At 36.8% G+C, this 25,044-nt stretch overlaps 2 protein-coding genes across 3 annotated transcripts in view; both read left to right on the top strand.

Moving 5' to 3' along the window:
- LOC100024663 (olfactory receptor 52B2-like) overlaps positions 1-25,044 on the top strand; it is a 66,325-nt gene that overhangs the window by 22,563 nt on the left and 18,718 nt on the right. The window lies entirely within an intron of this gene.
- Positions 5,922-6,866, top strand: LOC130458867 (olfactory receptor 52B2-like). The gene has a single exon (XM_056825866.1). It carries the CDS (start codon positions 5,922-5,924, stop codon positions 6,864-6,866), a length of 945 nt encoding a protein of 314 aa, XP_056681844.1.

Genomic DNA, 25,044 nt, shown 5'->3' with positions numbered 1-25,044 from the left:
TCAGCTTGGGTTTTGGGGGTGGAGAGTATAGGAACAGTCTTCAGGGTCTACATAATTTACTTGTGGGTGGTGACCTGAGAAGGAGAATGGAGACTGGAGGTAAATGGATGAATAGATAATAGATGCAGAGGGAGAAAGGCAGGAATAAAGACTCAGAGACAACAAGTTAGAACAGGTGTGGTGCAGTGAGCTCCGGTAATACTTCTCAGGGGCAAGAGAGCCAGAGGAGTAATGAGAAGTATGAGAGCAGCATTGTGAGAATCAAGAGGTTATGAGGAACAAGAGAAGCAAGAGCATCAAGAGGATCTAGAACAGTCAGAAGATCAAGAGAGAGACTCGCTCCTGTCCCCCAACTTTTATTGGAGATTTTAGGAATGTGAAGTGGGAGATGATTAATGAGTACATTAATATGGCATAGGTTTTAGCTTTGGTTGAATTGACAATCATGAAATCAAAGAGGAGGAGGTTAATTCAACGTGCACCTTGGAAAAGAATGTGGTCTGACAAGGCGTGAGCTAGGACACTGTGGCCAGTAATGCCCCGCTCAGGAATTCTCTTGCTCTTTGGACTTCAGATTCGTCCATACAATGATCAATAAGTAACATGACCACGAGTCTGTTAAATGAATACATAAGATACAATATCAATACATCAATCATACTTCCAAGATGCTAATATGCCTGGTATGCTACAGAGAGGAAGAGGGGAGAGAAAGAAAATGAATCATTTTCATGGCAACCTAAACAATTGGGGTTAAGTGACTTATCCAGATACCCACAGCTAGGAATTATCTTAGACCAGTTTTGAACCCAAGTTTTCCTGACTCTAGGCCTGGCACTCTATCCACTGTACTACCTAGCTGTCTCTCACGTACATATTTAATTAGTTCCTCCTGCTGTTTTTTCATGACCTCATGTTCTTAAGTTTAATTACCATTGTGTTACATGTATCATATTTCTATATAGTAATATAAACACTTTAACTTCATTAAGTCTCATTATTTTTCATATTTACCCTTTGATACTTCTCTTAAGTCTTGACTTGACTTTTAATGTCACTTTTTCTATTCATCTCAAGTATTTACTTTAGGAATGCTTGAATATCATCTATTTCCTAGGCAGGATTCTGTTTTGGTGCATTTTCCATGTATTTGGAAGATTTATTTTTGGTGGGGTGCTCTCTGTACTCCTTCCTTTTCCATCTTGGCTTTGCATTTATAATACATTAACAGGTATATATCTATATGTATGTATTTATGCACAGACATGTTATTTATATGACCAAAGTGATTCCCCAATATCCCCAAAGGACAGGCACAGAGCCATCAAAAGAATTGCCAAGTATTAAAACCATAAGAAAGAATGTTCCAAATCATTTATAATAAGGGAAATACAAATGAAAAAACCCTACTTTCAATTCTCAACTTGTAATTTGATGAAGATGAAAAAATATAAGAATAGTAAATGTTGGTGAATGTGTGGGAAGATAGGCACACTGGTATATAAAGCTGTGAATTAGTACAACCATTTTTCAAGTTGTAGTTATGAAAATAACTATTATATTCAGAGTTATGAAAATAAAGTGAGTGAATATTTAGTGAATATGAAATGAAGCATTTAGAGTTATTAAAATAAAGTAACTAAAATGCCCATACTATTTGAACCAGTGATGATATTGCTATATTTATACCTCCCAAGGAAGTCATTGATAATAAAAATATTCTCATATGATAAAAAATATTCTCAAAAATATTCTCACCAAAATTTTTTAATAACACTTTTTGTGATAGCAAAGAACTAAAAACGAAGCAGATACCCATCATCTCATGAAGGGTTTAGAAAATTATTGTATGTGAATATAATGGATTATTGCTATGTTTTAAGTAATGATGAGGTTGTATAAGTGTATAAGTGTATACTGTATAAGTGTATAAGTGGAAACTTGTGCAAAATCCCTAGCTTTCTTTCTCCCCCTATAAAAACAAATGTAACTTTTAATACATTTGCCTTGATAGCTTCCAGGTATCTCTGTCCTTCTGACCCCTGCTTTGTTCTCTTTTCTTTTCTTTCATTTCCCTTGCCCCTTCCTGGGGATCTTTGAATGATTTGTCAGGCAAGGCTGGACTTGTGGTTATAGTGGCTTCCACAGTAGGTGCCTAATAAATATATCATTTCTTTTATTCATTCATTCACTTACTCATTCACTGAACCTTCGGTACAAATCTCAGGGTCCTCAGAGCAGTCTTCAGTATGTAGTTTAGATGCTCAGGCTATGAATCCCCTGAAGGAAAACCTTTCTGACTCCTGCTTACCTAGGCCAGTCCTTCAATAGTTTCTGCCAAAGTGTTTGCTTTGTTCAGTGTGGATACTGGAAGGGAAGACAGGTACAAAGCATTTATTAAATATCTTCTTTAGCAGGGCATTTTATGGTATATTCTGGGAATAAGACTATGAAATGAGAAATAATATATTGAATGGTGTGGGGTGGTGAAAGGAAGAGTAAGGAAAGGTTTCATGAGCATGGTGATCCCTGAGTTGAGTCTTGGACAGATTTCAGGAGGTGAGGAGGGAACTATTCTAGGAATGGGCTTTAACCTTCATGAAGCCATGAATGGAAGAAAGAATAATAAGATGAGATCTTATCTTTGGGGAATAGCAAGTATCCCATTTTAGTTGGAACAGAGAAGGGATGGGCAGTATGGGGAGTCATTCTTGAAAGCGAGACTGGAGTCATAATGTAAAGTCCTCTAAATGCCAGCAGAATTTATATATTATCTGAGAAATAAGAGGGAGTCCTGGAAGATATGAGCTAAGCCAAGGAGAGGGTGAATTCTGTATTGTGAATATCTGTTGTATTCAAAACAAAGTGCCATCTTTATCTTTTTATGTCTATCTCAAGTAATATCTGATTTCCTTATTTGATTATGTGAGTCTATTGTCTATCTCTCCCAAGTGCAAAATATCTGATGTTGGTTTTCAGATCTCTACATGTGATTTAACCTAGAAATCCATCTCTAGAGTTAGAGAGGTGTCTCTCACCTTATTGCCCTCCTCTCCCTGGCCTTATACTCAGAAGTGTTTCCAGAAGTAGCAGCCCCAAGGAGAAGGAAGAGGCTTGAGATTTTCTAGTTTCTGAGCCTAAGGTATGTCCCTTAACTCCCATACCCAGAGGGGATAGCAATTTCCCTCTTAACAACATCCAAGGGCCATATCTTTCCCCTCCCTCTTCCATGATTTTTTATTCTCCTTCTACTCTTCTTCCTCTCTCTCATCAGCTTATTTAGCTTCTCATTGTTGCCTCTTTTCACCTTCAGGTCAACCTCTAAGAAGAAAATTCCTGTTGGGGGATAGGTATGAAAGGATATTGCATTAGGATTTGGAGTATAAGTAGTGGGACCTTAGAGCTGGGAAAATGATCCTTGAGGAGACTTAGGGAGAAAAGAAAAAGAATGAAGCTCAGTGCTAGTTTGGAAGGTTTTATTTTTAACCATCTCTTATTCATTTATATCCCTTAATCTTCCATCTCTATCCTTATACCTGCTTTATTTTCATACTTGATCCTGACTTTCATTTGAGTGAGAGATGGAGTTCACATCATATCTCTCATCTTCACACCAACATTTCTCTGTATCTTTACACTCCCTATTCTTCTCTCTTGCCTCTGAGCTAGAATTAGATATGCTTTGCTTTGCTAATCTTGCTACCTGTGTCCTTGATCCAATCCTCTCCTTCTTTTTGACCCCATGTCTTATCTTTTTTATTTTCAGATCTTTACAGTCTCTGCTTCTCTAACATCCCCTTTCCTTATGCCTTCAATCTCCTGAGTCCTACACAAAACTTCAAATAAGTTTTCATTAGATATTTTATTCCCTTATTTTTGTCTGTTTTTTCTCTTTCCCTTCCCTGCTGTAATTCTTGCAAGAGCATCCCATATTTGCTGCCTCCATACTTTCTTGGAAAGACTTTAGGATTTGGAATCATTAGACAGGCTAGATGCTCTTCTGACACTGAAAACCTTTGGAACTTTGAGCAAGTCAGTTCCCCTCTCTGGGTCTCAGGTTCCTCACTTGTGAAGTGACAGGGCTGGATCTCTTTTAGCCCTCAAGTTTGTGAACATTTTTTTTAATCATTAAGGCTTAATTTTCTTCTTCATTGTTAATAAACATTCATGAAGTACTTACTAGGAGGTAGGTACCGTGCTACACCCTGGGATATAAAGGGGAGCAGTCCTCCCTTCCTAAGTCTGCCTTTGCTGTCAAGAAGGAACATCCTTGTAATATGGTTGTCCTCAGCAATCTATGGAGGCTATTCTTTACAAGGAATGAATGGTTTCCTAATAACATGTCTATTAATAAATCCTAATGCACTCATGGCTTTTTATTAGTCCTCACTCTCTTTGACCTTTGTGAACAATTTAATGCTGATACATTGACAGTATCATTCCCTTACTTCTGGATACTTTGTCCTTCCTTGGCTTTAGTGACAATTGTGTCTCTGAGCTCTCTTTTTAGCTCTTGACTCTTATATTTAAAAATACATACATTTTAATTACCACGACTTTGCCTTCTCTATGAGCATTCCTTCTCTGCCCTCTTTGGATCCTATGGATTAAATAATTAGTCAAACATTTGGTCAGTTAAGTATGTGTAAAACAATTGTCCATTCCAGTAAATTTTATCCTCGGATTTCTTTCCCCCCCTCTTTATTCACTTCCTTCTTGTAAACTTATTTATGTCTGTGGATTCAAGAATGTCTTCGCTTATGATTCTTAAATCTCTTCCTGTGTCTAGGTGGTAGAGTAGGGTAAGTGTAAGACCTGAAGTCATAAAAACCTGAGCTGGAATCTTGCTTGAGGAGGATTTTGAGGAAGGTTTGTTTTTGATTCTCAGATGAGAGAAAACCTAACCTGGACTCCAAGGCTTCATCTTTGGAGAGTGATGGTCTTACACGATAAGAGAGTCAATTTTCTTACACATGAGGTTATGATACTGTATGATATTATTTATGAGATTCAGCAAGGAAGATAATCTCATAAGAATTTGCTGCTCATCTTCTATATATCCAAATTTTGCTAAACCTTGGTCAGGTGTAAGGTGTAAGTAAGTGGATATGGAGAAAATATGACTCAGTCACCATCTTCATGGTTCTCTCTGCCCATCTGAAATGGGGAGTGATACAGTGAAATAATATGTTTAATATAACTGAGCTTCATGAATGTGCAGGATAAATATGATAAGCATAATCCAAAAGAGGAGAGATAAGTCTGGAGTTAACTGAGCATGCTTCATAGAGCATGTAGGATTGGGCTAATATACAAAGTGTGAGAGAACTTTGTATAAACAAATTGGAGAGGGTGTGTGTGTGTGTATGTGTGTGTGTGTGTGTGTGTGTGTGTGTGTGTTTGTGTGTGAACAGGAGAAATGTAGACCTGAAGGAAGAATAAACATGATGTGTCTGGAAGTGGAGAGTAGTAGTCTGGAACCAGATTTCAAAGGTTCTTGGAAATCAAATGGAGGGGCTTAAAATTAGGTAGCCAGTGTGGATTCGTAATCACGGTATTAACATAATGATTTATGTGAATGAGGCCAGGGTGGCTCATGGAGCATTTAGCTAATCACACACAAATAAGAGTTCTGTGGGGAGCACACCTCTTTTGCTATGTACCCGTCTGTCTCAAATGAGAGCCTTTGGGTCTTTCACAACTATCACTGTGACCTGCAAATATTTATTGAATTTTCATTTTTGGATTACATTTTGAGATAACAGAAGTTAAGTCAGGTCATAGTAACCTATTTCATTTCTCACACTCTCCTTTTCCCCAATATAGGTGAGGAGGACTTCTTCAAACAGGTGGACCAGGATTAAGCTCCTCAGCTGCTTCTTCAGTCTGCCTTTGGTTTCAGGGAGAAGCTACAGAAGCACATGATGAATATCAATCACACCATCTTCCATCCTGCTGTGTTTGTTCTGCTTGGCATCCCAGGCCTAGAGAGGTACCACATGTTGATTTCCATTCCCCTTTGCTTTATGTATGCAACTGCAGTGTTGGGGAACAGTGTCCTGATTCTGGTCATTGTCACCGAGCGCAGCCTCCATGAGCCCATGTACATGTTTCTCTCCATGTTGGCTGGCACTGACATTCTACTCTCCACTACTACTGTACCCAAAGCCTTGGCTATCTTCTGGTTCTGTTCCCGGGACATCACCTTTGATGCTTGTGTGGCTCAAGTCTTCTTTGTCCATGTGATGTTTGCAGGGGAATCAGCCATCTTGCTGGCCATGGCATTTGATCGATATGTAGCTATTTGTGACCCACTGAGATATTCAATGATTTTGACACTGCCTGTTGTGGGGAGAATGGCTTTAGCCATTGTTGTTCGGAGCTTCTGCATCATCTTCCCTGTCATTTTCCTGCTAAAGAGATTACCCTTCTGTAGGACCAATGTGATTCCCCATTCATACTGTGAGCACATTGGGGTGGCTCGACTGGCCTGTGCTGACATCACTGTTAATATATGGTATGGCTTCTCTTTACTCATGGTTATAGGGATCACTGATTTGGTACTCATTGCAGTGTCCTATACCCTGATCCTCCGTGCCATCTTTCGGATGCCCTCTCAGGATGCCAGACACAAGGCCCTCAGTACCTGTGGCTCCCACCTTTGTGTCATCCTCACATTTTACTTCCCATGTGTCTTCAGTGTACTGACTCACCGATTTGGACGCAATATTCCACGCCATGTACACATTCTATTTGCGAACCTCTATGTGGTAATGCCTCCCATGCTCAACCCCATTGTTTATGGGGTAAAGACAAAGGAGATCAGAGAAGCTGTGATCCACCTTTTCATCAGAATCAAGAAATGATTTTCCTTCACCCCAGTAGGCTGAGGTCTCCTTGGTCACATTCTTCAGCAGCAATTCCCCGCCCCCCCCTAAGAAGTCAAAGATAAAATGAATCTCTCTGATCTGGAGATACTTACCCTTTTGGCCATTTTCCTTATAATTCTTTTCATTCTTCCAAGAGATTATTAAGAGTTGTTATGTACATAGTCTTGCCTTAGGAATTATGGGTAACAAGTGAATCAAATGGATTCCTTACTTTCTAAAACTAAGCTCTGGGTTCTTATCCTGACTTTGATGCTTTTCAATTCGATGACCTTAGACAAATTATTTACATCTTCTGAGTTTCTTTATGTATAAAATTAAATTAAAGATACTTTCTTTTTAGTAAGTGTTTTGAAATTCTTGATTGACATTAATATTTATAATTGTTGAATGAGAAATTTGGATTCTTGGGATTTTCAGAAGTCTCCTGAACATGTTATTTTGTATTTTCAAAACTTTTTATTCATCTATTTTAAAATAAAATATGATAATAAATGAATCCTTTTTTAGTGCTTGCTGTAATAAATGTTTCATAGACTTAAAAATAGTCATTAACATTATGGATATATTGTATAATCGATTAAAACATATTTGGCAATGAGCTAACTGATTTTCTTAATCTTTCTTAGAATGTTTACAAAATTGTGCATTAAACTCATTATTTTGTATACTTAATAAAATGGTCTTAATAAACAAGGAACAGTAATTTTAGTAATCTTTACAAAGAATTCTTCCCTAGCATAAATAACATAATCAATTTAAAATGCTAATGAACAATATTGGGTAGTATTGGAATATCATAACATTCAGCATATTAGGAAAGTTAACAACATTATATAATGATATTAGACTTTAAGTCTTGTTATATTAGTTTAGAGGTAGGAAGTAGAGAAGTAAGTTGCTTGTGGAATCAGGGAGTTTTTTATGGGTGGAGTTAGAAATCCTTTTTATACTTATGTTTTAATAAATATTTTATTTTTTATATCAAGAGTCTCTTTAGTGTTCTTGTGCTTGGTCCTGAAGAGTTCACTTATGATCTTCACTTCACTGATATAATCTGAAGACACTTTGTGAGCTCAACAAGCAGAGTATCTAAATCAGTTTATAATCCATAATCAAGAGGTTGCCTTTTAGTTTTACAGTTTGCCATTTCTTTTTACAATTACACAGAATCATTTGTTGAAGTTGCCAATTTAAGGATTTAATTGTCCTTCTAAAATTTGTTGTTTCTTGGAATTTCATTTAGAGTATTTGTATAAAGAATAACATCCAGAGAAACTAATTCATATTTATTTTCTTTTGTTTGGAGCAGACAGAGCCAAGAATATATACTTATGCCATGGCAATAGTTATGTACTAGACTAATTAGACCATGAAAATTTCTGTTTTATTAGCTCTTATTTCAGTTCCTGGAAATGTAGCCATTATTTTTTGCTCCATTTGCCAATATTTCCTAATTTTGCCTTTTCCTTGATTCAGGTGGATTACTTTGAGCAAGTAACCAATCTATATTGATCATCAACAGCTAATTCTCAAAGTGGAATTGTTATTGGTGAAGGAATTGTGAGGATTAGGATGTCAAATGAATAACTGAAGGAATTATACTGACTCTATTTTATGAATTAATTTTGGAGCTAGCTTAGTTTGTATTTCTTACTTTATTCTGAGTCTAGTCTAATTTCTGTCTTTGGAGAAAATTTTATTCAATTGTAGGGTTTGGGAGAAAATGATATTTTGTTGTTTGAATCTAGCCCTATTGTGTGGCTAGAAAACTGGATCATCTTTACCTGTTGTTTAGAGTCTAAGGATCTAATTTTTGCTGACCAGAAAATCAGTCAGATCCAAATACTGATGCAAGAGATTACCTGACAGTTGTACATTTCAAGCAATCTCTAAATCCTATCTGAAAAGTGTCCCTGTACTGATCAATCACTTATTGTTTCCATGTTATTTTGGTTGTTTACAGTCATCTAGAGGGAGTGGGACAGCTCTTACCTTTTTTCTGCATTCAAGAGACTGTATCAGTTTATTCTCCCCCTTCCAAGTTGAAAAGTCCCTAATCTTTCCTCCAATTAGAAATCAGATTACCTAATGCTGCATCTTGGTTAATTGATTCCTTGTAATTAATCAGCATTATTTGATTAATTGATTTTATAAACTTCATTTATTTATTTATTTTTATTTTTTATTTTTTCAATTTCAAACATTGATCCTTGGTTATGTTCCTTGGTTACAAAAATCATTTTCTATTCCTCCTTCCCCTCTCCCCACCCCTCCCATCGCTGATGCACAGTTTCACTGGGTATCACATGTGTTCTTGATCAGAACCCCTTTCCATGTTGTTGGTATTTGCACTATGATGTTCATTTAGAGTCTGTATCCCCAATCACATCCCCTTCGATCCATGTTATTAAGCAGTTGTTTTTCTTTAGTGTTTTTATTCCCACAGTTTTTCCTCTGCTTATGGGTAGTGTTTTTTCTCCTGTAACCCCCTGAGTTGTTCAGGGTCACTGCATTACCACCGATGTGAGAGTTCATTACAATTGATTGTACCACAGTGTATCAGTCTCTGTGTACATTTTTCTCCTGGTTCTGATCCTCTCATTCTGCCATTACTTCCTGGAGGTTGTTCCAGTCCCCATGGAATTCCTCCACTTTATTATTCCTTTGAGCACAATAGTATTCCATCACCAAGATATTCCACAATTTGTTCAGTCTTTCCCCAATTGAAGGGTAACCCCTCATTTTCCAATTTTTTGCCACCACAAAGAGTGCTGCTATGAATATTCTTGTACATGTCATTTTCCTTATTATTTCTTTGGAGTACAGACCCAGCAGTGCTCTGGCTGGATCAAAGGGCAAACAGTCTTTTATTGCCCTTTGGGCATAGTTCCAAATTGCCCTTCAGAATGGTTGGATCAATTCACAACTCCACCAGCAATGAATTAATGTCCCTACTTTGCCACATCCCCTCCAGCATTCATTACTTTCCTCTGCTGTCATGTTAGCCAATCTGCTCTGAAGTGGTACCTCAGAGTTGTTTTGATTTCCATCTCTCTGATTATAAGAGATTTAGAGCACTTTTCCTGTGCTTATTAATGGTTTTGACTTCTTTGACTGAAAATTGCCTATTCATGTACCTTGCCCATTTATCAATTGGAGAATGACTTGATTTTTTGTACAATTGATTTAGCTCTTTGTAAATTTGAGTAATTAGACCTTTGTAAGAGGCTTTTGTTATGAGGATTGTTTCCCAGCTTGTTATTTCCCTTCTGATTTTGCTTACATTGGTTTTGTTTGTACAAAACCTTTTTAATTTGATGTAGTCAAAATTATTTATTTTACATTTTGTGGCTCTTTCTACGTCTTGCTTGGTTTTAAAATCTTTCCCTTCCAAAAGATCTGACATGTATAGTATTCTGTTTTCACCTAATTTACTTATAGTTTCCTTCTTTCTGTTCAGGTCATTCACCCATTCTGAGTTTATCTTGGTGTAGGGTGTGAGGTATTGGTCCAAGCCTAATCTCTCCCACACTGTCTTCCAATTTTCCCAGCAGTTTTTATCGGATAGTGGATTTTTGTCCCCAAAGCTAGGATCTTTGGATTTGTCATAGACTGTTTTGCTGAGGTCCTTTACCCCAAGTCTATTCCACTGATCCTCCTTTCTGTCTCTTAGCCAGTACCATATTGTTTTGATGACCACTGATTTTATAGTATAGTTTGAGATCTAGGACTGCAAGGCCACCTTCCTTTGCATTTTTTTTTGATCTTTTGTTCTTCCAAATGAACTTTGTTATGGTTTTTTCTAATTCAGTAAAAAAGTGTTTTGGAAGTTCGATGGGTCCATGGCACTAAATAAATAGATAATTTTGGGTAGGATGGTCATTTTTATTATGTTAGCTTGTCCTACCCATGAACAGTTAATGTTTTTCCAATTGTTCAGTTCTACTTTTAGTTGTGTGGAAAGTGTTTTGTAGTTGTGTTCATATAGTTCCTGTGTTTGTCTAGGCAGATAGATTCCCAAGTATTTTCTATTGTCTAAGGTGATTTTGAATAGGATTTCTCTTTCTAATTCTTACTGCTGAGATGTGTTGAAAACATATAGAAATGCTGATGATTTATGTAGGGTTTTTTTGTATCCTGCTACTTTGCTAAAGTTGTTGATTATTTCCACTAGCTTTTTAGTTGATTCTCTAGGATTCTTTAAGTAGATCATCATATCATCTGCAAAGAGTGATAGCTTGGTTTCCTCATTGCCAATTTTAATACCTTCAATTTTGTTTTCTTCTCTAATTGCTACTGGTAGTGTTTCTAGTACAATATTCAATAATAGAGGTGATAAGGGGCTTCCTTGTTTCACTCCTGATCCTATTGGGAATGCATCTAGTTCATCCTTATTGCAGATGATGTTGGCTGATGGTTTTAGATACTGTTTATTAATTTTAGGAATGACCCTTCTAATACTATGCTTTCTAGAGTTTTCAATAGGAATGGGTGTTGTATTTTATCACAGGCTTTTTCTGTGTCTATTGATATAATCATATGATTTTTGTTGGTTTGCATGTTGATATGGTCAATTATGTGGATGGTTTTCCTAATTTTGAAGCATCCTTGAATTCCTGGTATAAATCCCACATGATCCTAATCATAGTGAATAACCCTCTTGATCACTTGCTGGAGTCTTTTTGCTAGTATTCTAGTTAAGATTTTTGCATCTCTGTTCATTAGGGAGATTGGTCTGTAGTTTTCTTTCTCTGTCTTTGACCTGCCTAGCTTTGGAATCAGTACCATATTTGTGTCATAAAAGGAATTTGGTAGAACTCCCTCTTTGCTTATTATGTCAAATAGTTTGTATAATATTGGGATTAGTTGTTCTTTGAATGTTTTATAGAATTCACTTGTGAATCCATCAGTTTCTGGGGATTTTTTCTTAGGGAGTTCTTTGATGGCCTGTTCGATTTCTTTTTTTGATATGGGATTATTTAAGAATTATATTTCTTCTTCTGTTAGTCTAGGCAATTTATATTTTTGTAAATATTCATCCATATTGCCTACATTGACATATTTACTGCCATATAATTGGGCAAAATAGTTTTTAATGATTGTCTTAATTTCCTCTTCTTTGGAGGTGAGGTCCACCCTTTCATCTATGATACTGTTAATTTGCTTTTCTTCTTTCCTTTTTAAAATTAGATTGACTAATACTTTGCCTATTTTTTTCAAAATACCAGCTTCTAGTCTTATTTATTAGTTCAATAGTTCTATCACTTTTGATTTTATTAATTTCTCCCTTAATATTTAGGATATCTAATTTGGCTTTCTGCTGGGGTGTTTTAATTTGTTTGCTTTCAAGTTTTTTGATTTACATGTTCAATTCCTTGATCTCTGTCCTCCCCATTTTGTTAATATATGAACTCAAGGATATAAATTTTCTTCTGAGTACTGCTTTGGCTACATCCCATAAAGTTTGAAAAGATGTCTCACCATTGTCATTTTCTTCAATGAAATTATTAATTGTTTCTATGATTTGTTCTCTAGCCAATTTTGGAGAATCATATTATTTAATTTCCAATTGATTTTTGATTTAGCTCTCCTTGCACCCTTACTGATCATTATTTTTATTGCCTTATGATCTGAAAAGTTTGCATTTGTTATTTCTGCTTTTCTGCATTTGTATGCCATGTTTTTATGACCTAGTATATGGTCAATCTTTGTGAATGTTCCATGTGCTGCTGAAAAGAAGGTGTTTTCCTTTTTGTCCCTATTTATTTTTCTCCATGTATCTATTAACTCGAATTTTTCTAAGATTTCATTCATATCTTTTACCTCTTTCTTATTTATTTTTTTATTTGATTTATCTAAATTTGATAGTGGTTGCATCAGGTCTCCCACTAGTATAGTTTTACTATCTATTTCCTCCTTCAATTCTCCTTGTTTCTCCATTAGAAATTTATGTGCTATTCCATTTGGGGCATACATGCTGATTAGTGATATTTCCTCATTGTCTATACTCCCTTTTATCAGGATGTATTTACCTTCCCTATCCCTTTTAATCAGCTCTATTTTTGCTTTGACTTTGTCAGATATCATGATTGCAACTCCTGCCTTCTTTCTATCAGTTGAGGCCCAATAGGTCTTACTCTAACCTTTAATTCTGACCTTGTGAGTATCTATCTACCTGCTTCAAGTGTGTTTCTTGTAGACAACATATGGTAGGATTCTGGATTCTAATCCACTTTATTATTCATATATGTTTTATGGGTGAGTTCATCCCATTCACGTTCAAAGTTATGATTATCACTTTTGAATTCCCTAGCATTTTGATATCCTCTCCTAGTTCTGACCTTTCTTCTTTTGCTATATCCTTTTAAACCAGTGGTTTACTTTTAACCAGTCCCCCTGATCCCCTCCCTTAATATGTTTCCCTTTATCGCCCCTCCTTTTTGTTGCCTTCTTGTTTTTTTTAGGGTCCATTAATTTCCTTCCCCCCTCTCTTTCCCTCCCTTTTTGTATTCCCTCTCCCCCATCCCCTTAATTTTAGCTTCTCCCTTACCCTGTTGGATAAGATAGAATTCAAGATCCCAATGAATCTAGATGCTCTTTTCTCTCAGACTAAGGTTTAATTAATAAGTGTAAGGTTTAAGTATTACCTATTAGCACTCTCTTCCTCTCCTTCTTGTAAGAGTATTCTTTCCCTCCCTTTACCATGTGTATCTTTGTGTGAAAAAGATTATTCTATTTAATTTATTTCTATTTCTTCAAGTATCTCTTGGTACCATCATTGATTCCCCCCCACCCTTTTCCCCCATCTTAATGCCCCAATCTTTCCCTATGCATTATTCTTCTAATTACTCTAATAATTACTATGATTTTTGAGAGTTACAAATGACATTTCCCCCATATATTAATATATATGTATATATATATATATATATATATATATATATATAATTTGACATAATTGTAGCCCTCATAAAAAAGAGTTTGAATAAAAAATTTTTTCTCCTTTTCCCTTTCTTTCATATTTACCTTTTCATGTTTCTCTTGCTCTTTGTGTTGGGTATCAAACTTTTCACTGAGTTCTGGTCTTTTCTTTACAAATGCTTGGATATCTTCTATTTTGTTGAATGCCCATACTTTCACCCAGAAGTATATAGTCAATTTTGATGTATAGGTGATTCTTGGTTGAAGACCCAGTTCTCTTGCCTTTCTGAATATTGTGTTCCAGGCCTTGCAGTCCTTCAGTGTGGAAGCTACCAGGTCTTGTGTGATCCTAATTGGTGCTCCTTGATATATGAATTGTCTCTTTTTGGATTCTTGTAAAACTTTCTCCTTAGCTTGGAAGCTCTTGAATTTGGCAATTACATTCCTGGGAGTTGTCTTTTGGGGATTTAGTATAGAGGGTGCTCTATGAACTCTTTCAATGTCTATTTTGCTCCCTTCTTCAAGAACTTCAGGGCAATTTTCTTGGATGATTTCTTGTAGTATGATGTAAAGATTTCTGTTTATTTCTGGTTTTTCAGGTAGATCAATGATTCTCAAATTGTCTCTCCTTCCTCTGTTTTCCTGATCTGTCACTTTGTCAGTGAGATATTTTATGTTTTCTTCTAATTTGTCAATCTTTTGACTTTGCTTTATTAATTCTTGCTGTTTTTCAAGATCATTCTCTTCCAGTTGCCTAATTATGGCCTTTAAAGACTGGTTTTCCATTTCAGTTTGGTCTGCCCTGCTTTTTGTGGCTTCCAGCTGTTTCTCCAATTGTGAGTTCTTGTCTTTCAGACTGTTTATCTCTCTCTGAATTAATTCCTTTTTTTCTTGCCAGAAGGTTTCCATCTTTTGGATAAGTTCCAATTTGATTTCTTCCAGAGCTTGTGGACAATATCCATGTTGTTTTTTTTTTAACCCTTACCTTCCATCTTGGAGTCAATACTGTATATTGGCTCCAAGGCAGAAGAGTGGTAAGGGCTAGGCAATGGGGGTCAAGTGACTTGCCCAGGGTCACACAACTGGGAAGTGTCTGAGGACAGATTTGAACCTAGGACCTCCCGTCTCTAGGTCTAGCTCTCAACACACTGAGCTACCCAGCTGCCCTCAATATCCATGTTTTTGTGAAGGTTTCGATTTTTTTAAATTTTTAAACATTATTTTATTTGTTCGTTTTCATACATTATTCACTGGAAATAAAGATCATTTTCTTTTCCTCCCCTACCCCCTCCCACCACCTTTCCCTCTCCCATAGCCGATGCATGATTCCACTGGTTATCACATGTGTTCTTGACTCGAACCCATTTCCCTGTTGTTGGAATTTGCATTATAGTGTTCATTTAGAGTCTCTCCTCAGTCTTATCTCCTCGAACCCTGTAGTCAAGCAGTTGCTTTTCATCGGTGTTTTTACACCCACAGTTTATCCTCTGCTTGTGGGTAGTATTTTTTAGATCCCTGCAGATTGTTCAGGGACATTGCATTGATACTAATGGAGAAGTCCATCATCTTTGATTGTACCACAATGTATCAGTCTCTGTGTACAATGTTTTCCTGGTTCTGCTCCTCTTGCTCTGCATTACTTCCTGGAGGTTGTTCCAGTCTCCATGGAACTTCTCCACTTTATTATTCCTTTTAGCACAATAGTATTCCATCACCAACATATACCACAATTTGTTCAGCCATTCTCCAATTGAAGGGCATCCCCTCATTTTCCAATTTTTGGCCCCCACAAAGAGCGCAGCTATGAATATTTTTGTACAAGTCTTTTTGTCCATTATCTCTTTGGGGTACAGACCCAGCAGTGCTATGGCTGGATCAAAGGGCAGACCTTCTTTTATCGCCCTTTGGGCATAGTTCCAAATTGCCCTCCAGAATGGTTGGATCAATTCACAACTCCACCAGCAATGAATTAATGTCCGCACTTTGCCACATCCCCTCCAGCATTCATTACTTTCCATAGCTGTCATGTTAGCCAATCTGCTAGGTGTGAGGTGATACCTCAGAGTTGTTTTGATTTGCATCTCTCTGATTATAAGAGATGTAGAGCACTTTTTCATGTACTTATTAATAGTTTTGATTTCTTTGGCTGAGAACTGCCTGTTCATGTCCCTTGCCCATTTGTCAATTGGAGAATGGCTTGATTTTTTGTACAATTGATTTAGTTCTTTATAAATTTGAGTAATTAAACCTTTGTAAGAGGTTTTTATGAAGATTGTTTCCCAATTTGTTGCTACCCTTCTGATTTTGGTTACATTGGTTTTGTTTGTACAAAAACTTTTTAATTTGATGTAATCCAGATTATTTATTTTGTATTTTGTAACTCTTTCTAATTCTTGCTTGGTTTTGAAGTATTTCCCTTCCCAAAGGTCTGACATGTATACTATTCTGTGTTCGCCTAATTTTCTTATAGTTTCCTTCGTTATGTTCAAGTCATTCACCCATTTTGAATTTATCTTGGTGTAGGGTGTGAGGTGTTGATCTATTCCTAATCTTTCCCACATTGTCCTCCAATTTTCCCAGCAGTTTTTATGAAATAGTGGATTTTTGTCCCAAAAGCTGGGATCTTTGGGTTTGTCATATACTGTCTTGCTGAGGTTGCTTGCCCCCAGTCTATTCCACTGATCCTCCTTTCTGTCTCTTAGCCAGTACCAAATTGTTTTGATGACTGCTGCTTTGTAATATAGTCTGAGATCTGGGACTGCAAGACCCCCTTCCTTTGTATTTTTTTTTCATTATTTCCCTGGATATCCTTGATCTTTTGTTCTTCCAAATGAACTTTGTTATGGTTTTTTCTAAATCAGTAAAAAAAAATTTTGGAAGTTCCATGGGTATGGCACTAAATAGATAGATGAGTTTGGGTAGAATGGTCATTATTATTATATTGGCTCATCCTACCCATGAGCAGTTAATGTTCTTCCAGTTGTTCAAGTCTAGTTTTAGTTGTGTGGAAAGTGTTTTGTAGTTGTGTTCATATAGATCCTGTGTTTGTCTCGGGAGATAGATTCCTAAGTATTTTATTTTGTCCAGGGTAATTTTGAATGGGATTTCTCTTTCTAGTTCTTGCTGCTGAGCTGTGTTGGTATTATATAGAAAAGCTGATGACTTCTGTGGGTTTATTTTGTATCCTGCAACTTTACTAAAGTTGTTGATTATTTTGATTAGCTTTTTGGTTGAGTCTCTAGGATTCTTTAAGTAGACCATCATGTCATCTGCAAAGAGCGATAATTTGGTCTCCTCCTTGCCTATTTTAATGCCTTCAATTTCTTTTTCTTCTCTAATTGCTACTGCTAGTGTTTCTAATACAATGTCAAATAATAGAGGTAATGGGCATCCTTGTTTCACTCCTGATCTTAATGGGAATGGATTTAGTTTATCCCCATTGCAGATGATATTAGCTGATGGTTTTAGATATATACTGTTTATTATTTTTAGGAATGACCCTTCTATTCCTATGCTTTCTAGTGTTTTTAGTAGGAATGGGTGTTGTATTTTATCAAAGGCTTTTTCTGCATCTATTGAGATAATCATGTGGTTCTTGTTGGTTTGCTTGTTGATGTGGTCAATTATGTGGATAGTTTTCCTAATGTTGAACCAGCCCTGCATCCCTGGTATAAATCCTACTTGATCATGGTGGATGACCCTTCTGATCACTTGCTGGAGTCTTTTTGCTAGTATCCTATTTAAGATTTTTGCATCTATATTCATTAGGGAGATTGGTCTATAATTTTCTTTCTCTGTTTTTGGCCTGCCTGGCTTTGGAATTAGTACCATGTTTGTGTTATAAAAGGAGTTTGGTAGAACTCCCTCTTTGCTTATTATGTCAAATAGTTTGTATAGTATTGGGATTAACTGTTCTCTGAATGTTTGATAGAATTCACTGGTGAATCCATCAGGCCCTGGGGATTTTTTCTTAGGAAGTTCTTCGATGGCCTTTTGGATTTCTTTTTCTGATATGGGATTATTTAAGAAAACTATTTCTTCTTCTGTTAGTCTAGGCAATTTATATTTTTGTAAATATTCATCCATATCACCTAGGTTGGTATATTTATTGCCATATAGTTGGGCAAAGTAGTTTTTAATGATTGCCTTAATTTCCTCTTCATTGGAGGTGAGAACCCCCTTTTCATCCTTGATGCTGTTAATTTGCCTTTCTTCTTTCCTTTTTTTTAATTAGATTAACCAGTACTTTGTTTATTTTGTCTGTTTTTTTCAAAGTACCAGCTTCTAGTCTTGTTTATTAGCTTAATAGTTCTGTCACTTTCGATTTTATTAATTTCTCCCTTAATTTTTAGGATCTCTAGTATGGTTTTCTTCTGGGGGTTTTTAATTTGTTCATTCTCAAATTTTTTGATTTGCATTTCCAATTCCTTGATCTCTGTCCTCCCTATTTTGTTAATATATGCTCTCAGGGATATGAATTTTCCTCTAAGTACTGCCTTGGCTGCATCCCATAAGGTTTGAAAGGATGTTTCGCCATTGTCATTTTCTTCAATGAAATTGTTAATTGTTTCTATGATTTCTTCTCTAACTATCCGAGTTTGGAGTATCATGTTATTTAATTTCCAATTAATTTTTGATTTGGGTCTCCATGTACCCTTGCCAATCAATATTTTTATTGCCTTGTGATCTGAAAAGGCTGCAGTTATTATTTTTGCTTTTCTGCATTTGAGTGCCATGTTTCTATGACCTAGTTTATGATCTATTTTTGTGAATGTGCCATGTGGTGCTGAAAAGAAGGTGTATTCTTTTTTGTCCCTATTTATTTTTCTCCATATGTCTATTAACTCTAATTTTTCTAAGATTTCATTCACCTCTTTTACCTCTTTCTTGTTTATTTTTTGGTTTGATTTATCTAAATTTGATAGTGGTTGGTTCAAGTCTCCCACTAATATGGTTTTATTGTCTATTTCCTCCTTCAATTCTCCTAGTTTCTCCATTAAAAATTTGGATGCTATACCATTTGGTGCATACATGTTGATTAGTGATATTTCCTCATTGTCTATACTCCCTTTTTGCAGAATATATTTACCTTCCCTATCCCTTTTGATCAGGTCTATTTGTGCTGTGGCTTTGTCAGATATCATGATTACAACTCCTGCCTTCTTTCTATCAGTTGAGGCCCAGAAGGTCTTACTCCAACCTTTAATTCTAGCCTTGTGAGTGTCAACCCACCTCCTATGTGTTTCTTGAAGACAACATATGCTAGGGTTTTGGGTTCTAATCCAATCTGCTATTTGTCTACGTTTTATGGGTGACTTCATCCCATTCACGTTCAAAGTTATGATTATCATTTGTGGATTCGCTGGCATTTTGATATCTTCCCCTATCTGACCTTTCTTCTTTAGCTTTCTCCTTTTGACCCAGTGATTTACTTTAGGTCAGTCCCCCTAGTCCCCTCCCTTGAGATGCTTCCCTTTCTAGCCCCTCCCTTTTTATGCTCCCTTCCCCTCCCCCCTCTCCTTCCCTCCCTTTTTATACTCCCTCCCCCTTCCCCTCCTTAATTTTCCTTTCTTTCTTGCCCTAATGGATAAGATAGAATTCAGGATCCCACTGGATCTAGATGTTCTTCCCTCTCAGATTTGCTTTCACTGAGAGTAAGGTTTAAGTAATTCCACTTCACACTCTCTTCCTCTCCTTCTCATGTGAGAGTTCTTCCCCTCTCCTTCCCATGTGTATCTTTATATGGGAAAGATTATTCTATTGAGTCCCCCCCTATTTCTTGAAGTTAATCTTAGTATTATCGACGGTTCCCCCCTCCCTTTTCCTTTCTTTTCCCCCACTTTCCCCAAATCTTCTTAATGCCCCAATCTTTCCCTATGCATGCTTCTTCTAACTACTCTTATGATGCTACAATGTATGAGAGTTACACAAAACATTTTCCCCACATATTAATATATATAATTTGATGTAAATGTAGTCCTTATTGAAGAGAGTTTGACTTAATGAAAAAGATAAGATTCATCTCCTTTTCCCTTTCTTTCATATTTACCTTTTCATGTTTCTCTTGCTTTCTGTGCTTGGATATCGAACTTTCCACAGAGCTCTGGTCTTTTCTTAGCAAATGCTTGGAAATCTTCTATTTTGTTGAATGCCCATACTTTCCCCTGGAAGTATATAGTCAGTTTTGCTGGGTAGTTGATTCTTGGTTGGAGACCCAGCTCTCTTGCCTTTCTAAATATCGTGTTCCATGCTTTGCGGTCTCTTAGTGTGTTAGCCGCTAAGTCGTGTGTGATCCTTATGGGAGCCCCCTTATATCTGGAGCTCCTTTTCTTGGCTTCTTGTAGGATTTTCTCCTTTTCTTGGAAGCTCTTGAATTTGGTAATTACATTCCTAGAGGTTGTCTTTTTGGGATTTAGTATAGAAGGTGTTCTATGAATCCTTTCTATTTCTATTTTGCCCCCTTGCTCCAGAACGTGAGGGCAATTTTCTTTTATAATCTCCTGTGGAATAATATCGAGTTTATTGTTTATCTCTGGTTTTTCTGGGAGACCGATAATTTGGAGGTTTTCTCTTCACCCTCTGTTTTCCAGATCTGTGACCTTCTCAGTGAGATATTTTATGTTTTCTTCTAATTCATTAATTTTTTGGGTTTGCTTTATTGATTCTTGCTGTTTTATCATCTCGCTTTCTTCGATGTGCTTAATTCTGGTCGTTAGGGACTGGTTTTGCTTTTCAGCCTTGTCTGCCCTTCTATTGGATGCTTCGAGTTCTTTTTCCAATTGAGCAGTCTTATCAGTCAGACTGCTGATCTCTTTCTCCCATTTTTCTTTCCAGGTTTTCATCTTTTGGATAAGTTCCAGTTTGAGATCTTCCAGAGCTTGTTGATAGTTTACATTTTGGGAGGCATGTTCTGATTTTTTTTGGATTTCCTCCTCATTCTCCTCTTTTCCTTGGGTACTTCCACCATAAAAGTTTTCAATAGTCACTTTTTTCCCTTTCTTCCTGGAGGCTTGATTTTGGGCCATGTGAGCCATCCCTTTGGTGGTTTTATTCCCCTTTCCTTTTTGGTCTGGGGTCTGGGTTATATGGGTGGTTTTTCTGTGAATTTAGGTTGCTTCAGACTAGTTCTTCCCAGCCTCCGAGGTTTCTTAGAGCTCTGGGTCCCTGATCACAACCACACTGCCCAGGTGTTCAGCTCAGCCCAGATAATCAATGTGTGGTCCACCCCTGTTGTTTAGCTCTGCAGAGCTGTTCAGCGCAGCCTCCCCAAGTACAGCTCCGCTGACCCCCGTAATCAGTGCCGGATTCTCCAGTGAAACAGCCCTGAGAAGTTTTTTCTGGCAGTCCCCAGATCCCAAGGACCCTGGAGTGCCCCCCACCCCAGACAGAGACGTTCCCCACTCACTCGCTGTCCCGGTGAGCGCTCAGGTAGCTCACTCTGGTTTGGTGGGGGAGGTGGGGTGGGGGAAAGGCGGCTCAGTTCACTTTTCTGTGCAAGTTTTTCCTCCTTATTATAGTGTGGAAATGTTCAAGCCCCATGTACCTTCGCCTCTGTGCAGTACTGGGAGTACTGGGGTGTCCTTCTGTTCCTCCAAAGGTGATTTTTATGCTCCTTTGATGTAGTCAATTTCATTTGGTGCCGGGGAGAGGAAGCATGTGGCATCTAGATTGCAGCCATGATTACCCGGAAGTGAAGGTTTCGATTTTGTTAGAATTTCATCCTGTTTTACCTCTGTAGCCTGGTTTATCCCTCCAAAAAGATTTTCAAGGGTCACTGTCTTCTTCTTGTTTTTCTTGGAGGGTTGGTGTTGGGCACAATGAGCCATCCTTTGGTGGTTTTCCCTTTCCTTTTCAGTCAGAAATCTGAGTGAAATGGGCAGTTTCTCTGTGGAGTTAAGGAGTGAGGCTTTTGTCTGAGGCAAGCACTCTAATCTCCACAGCCTCCACTGTTTGTTAGAGTGTCCGCTGTCTGCACTCTCTCTAGTGAGCAGAGGTTTCCTGTGTAACTGCTCTCAGGGTTACGTCCCTGGCAGTCTTAGTCAGCTCCCAAGGACCTAGTGGTGCCCCTTGCTCACTCTAGAGGTGTCTTTCTCTCACTCACTGTTTCTGGTGCACGCTGGTTCTGACTAGGTGAGGTGGGGGAGGGTAGATCAGCTCACTTTTGGTGGGAGATTTTTGTCCTTATAGTGTGGAAATGCTCAAACCCCATGTACCTTCAATGCTAAACCATACTATAGAGTCCGTCTGTTCTTCTGAAGATGGTTTTTATATTCTTTTGAGGTAGTCTATTTTGTTGGGTGGTGAGGAGAGGAAGTGACTCTCATCTAGATTGCTGCCATGCTTACCCAGAAGTCTGATTAGTTGTTTTTAATGTATAAAAAGTCTTTTTTTCTCTTTATATTCTAGTCATAAACTGAGGAAAGGATCTGATCCCTATTTGTTAGATAATATGCATGCATTACTTAATAAATGGAAATGCTTGGAAGCTCAGACTTTTGTTCCTCAGTTATCTCATCTTTCATTCACTTCATTGATCATTTGCAATCCTCTACTGGTCTTGTGACTACTTAGTTTCTTTCTATTGTTAGCTTCTGGGCTTCATCTTTGCAGGGTATCTTCTGGTAATTGCTATTCCTCTCTGTGAGGGTGAAGTGGCTAGAAAGCCTCTCTCTGATAAAGGCAAGCTATCAATGATGGGAAAAGAGTTACAAATGTACAGAATATGTCTTTGTTTATTTATATCCTATGGGGATTGCATTTGTAGAACCTGATGCATTTGTTCAAAGGAGTAGGGTCTCATTGGCTATTTTTATATTTACATATTTTTGTATATAATATATTTATATATACTTATTATATAAATATTCATATATATTTATATTTTATGTTATGAAAAATTATGAAATAAAACAAAAGATGTCATCAAAGAAATGTATCAGGAAAAATGAAGAATGATATATAAATGTGGAAAGTGATACATAATGACAGCTAATGTGCTACATTGGGAATAGTCACACCAATGGTATAATAGATTAACTTGATTATTGAATATTGTTCTAGACAGGCTTTATGGATAAAGAGGGAGGAAGTAAGCATAAGGGCCATAAATCAAAAGCCACATGTCTTGAATAGGCAGAAATTAAAAATAAATAACGAAGAGAATGAAGGAAAGAAATTCTTTCTAGAAGAAAGGCATAGAAAATGAGATTTAAAAATATGACAAAGTAGAAGGGGAAAGCAGAAGAAAGATTTTACTCAACTTTTAAGTGAGAGGAAAAAGGGAGGGAGAATTAAGAAGCAAAACTTCTAGGGACTGGGGAATGGGGCTTAAGAATGAGAAGAAGAGATTTGGTGGTAATAGAGACATTTTAAAATAAATTAAGCTAGAATAACTGAAGCAGACAAATTACTCAGTTTATAAATGAAGAGAAGAAAATCATATTTTGTAAAATATATTAGAGACAAATGAAAGAAAGTGTAAATCCTACTCATTATTTCTAATGTAATGAGTTAAACAATGCAACAAAGTGAAAAAGTGAGAAAAGACAATGAAACAAAACTGTATAATTTTTGTATACAAGAATATGTAGCCTATAAATAACATATTAAAAACATATACAAAATAAAAATGAGGAGGTGAAAAACATTGCCTCTGCATCAAGTGAATCCCCAAATTCATGAATTGTAATAATGAAAATCAAGGCAAAAACTAGCATTCAAAACCCATAAAAAGATAAAGAAAACGATATATGTAGCAGTCCACCCATAGCTATGGGTAAGGGAAACTGTTGGTTCACTCTTGAGCATGCTCAGTATTACACATGGCTGGGGAAGCCTCTGACCCTTGACCCCAGCTTCCCCCAGGTTAGGAGGGAACACAGGTTTCTTTGTGCTCACCTGGTTAAGAGAAACCACACCTATACCTTGTCATTAACCAATGAGAATCATCCCTATGTACTGTGTATATTTGCATATCAAAGACTATATTTAGCCCAGCAAGCTCCGCCTCTCTCTCTCTCTTTCAGGAGCTGATGGCTGTCCTGACAGGAGCTTGGCCTCTGGCCAAGCTCGATCTTTAAATCTTCTCTATCTCTCTTTCATCTCTCCGACCTGTGTGGTATTAAATGTGGATCTCTGGACTGGTAAAAGCCTTCGGAATGGTCCTTTGATCAAAGCTTGGCTGTGGCTTATGAAAAATTAATAAAGACTCATTCCTGCCACCTCATATCTCTAATTTGACTCCGTCATCCCCCTCGTGGTATCTAAAACTTCTATCCTGTCTCCATCTTCCTACCTTAAAGCTTCTCTCCCCTCTGAGGAAGCTTTAATATATTTTGACTGAACTATAGCTACCAAACCAATATCTGTATTATATATGTATGTACCAAATGTCTTAATGTGGAAATTCATAAGGGAACATTTTTCTTGCTTTTTTGCTTTTCTGTCTGTCTGTCTGTCTGTCTGTCTGTCTGTCTCTCTCTCTCTATCTATCTATATCTATATATTTTTTGTATATATATATTACATATATATATATATCTTTCTATTTTTCTCTTTCATTCTTCCTTACCCCAAATTGCTCATGTTAGGCCACAGAGATATTGGAAACAAGTATAAAAGAGGAAAAATAAAAAAAGAGGAACATGGTATTCCAGATAGTGTATGAGATTTAAAGTCAGAATGATATGAATCAGTTAAAATCTTTCTTCACATAAATATTAGCTATATGACTGAATAAGTCAGTTAATCTCTTTGGGTCTCAATTTCTTCATATATAAAAGGAAGAGGTTAGTGTCTAAGGTCCTTTCCTTTTGTAAATCAATGATCCTATGATCCTTTTGAGATATGGATCATAGTTCTTGTTTTTTTCTTGAATCTCCCTTTGGGGGGATGACATTGTTTGTAGTTACTCAAATTCTCTGAATCTTGATTTTCCTCATCTCTCCTCCCTACATGGTTGTTGTGAACTTGAAAGTGATTGTTAAATGGTTTACCAACTTTAAAAATACTATATAAATATCCGTTACTGGCATTATCATTGTTATTCCTGATTTAATATTTTGAAAATAAAACTATTTCTTATTTTTTTTCATTCTTCTTGGAATATTCTTGTTGAAGTTATTTTAAAACTTGATTTCTTAGTTCCTTTAAAAATGTTTTACCTCCATCTATCAACTGGAAAAACCTCTATGAACTGATACAGTGTGAAATGAACATAACCAATAGAATATTG

This window comes from Monodelphis domestica, chromosome 4 (assembly GCF_027887165.1).
Source record: "Monodelphis domestica isolate mMonDom1 chromosome 4, mMonDom1.pri, whole genome shotgun sequence".
Lineage (NCBI taxonomy): Eukaryota > Metazoa > Chordata > Mammalia > Didelphimorphia > Didelphidae > Monodelphis > Monodelphis domestica.
This window is presented reverse-complemented; position numbering and strand designations above follow the sequence as displayed.

Excerpts from the sequence above, each read along its gene's own strand:
- LOC130458867 (XM_056825866.1), top strand. The coding sequence starts at position 5,922 with ATGATGAATATCAATCACACCATCTTCCATCCTGCTGTGTTTGTTCTG.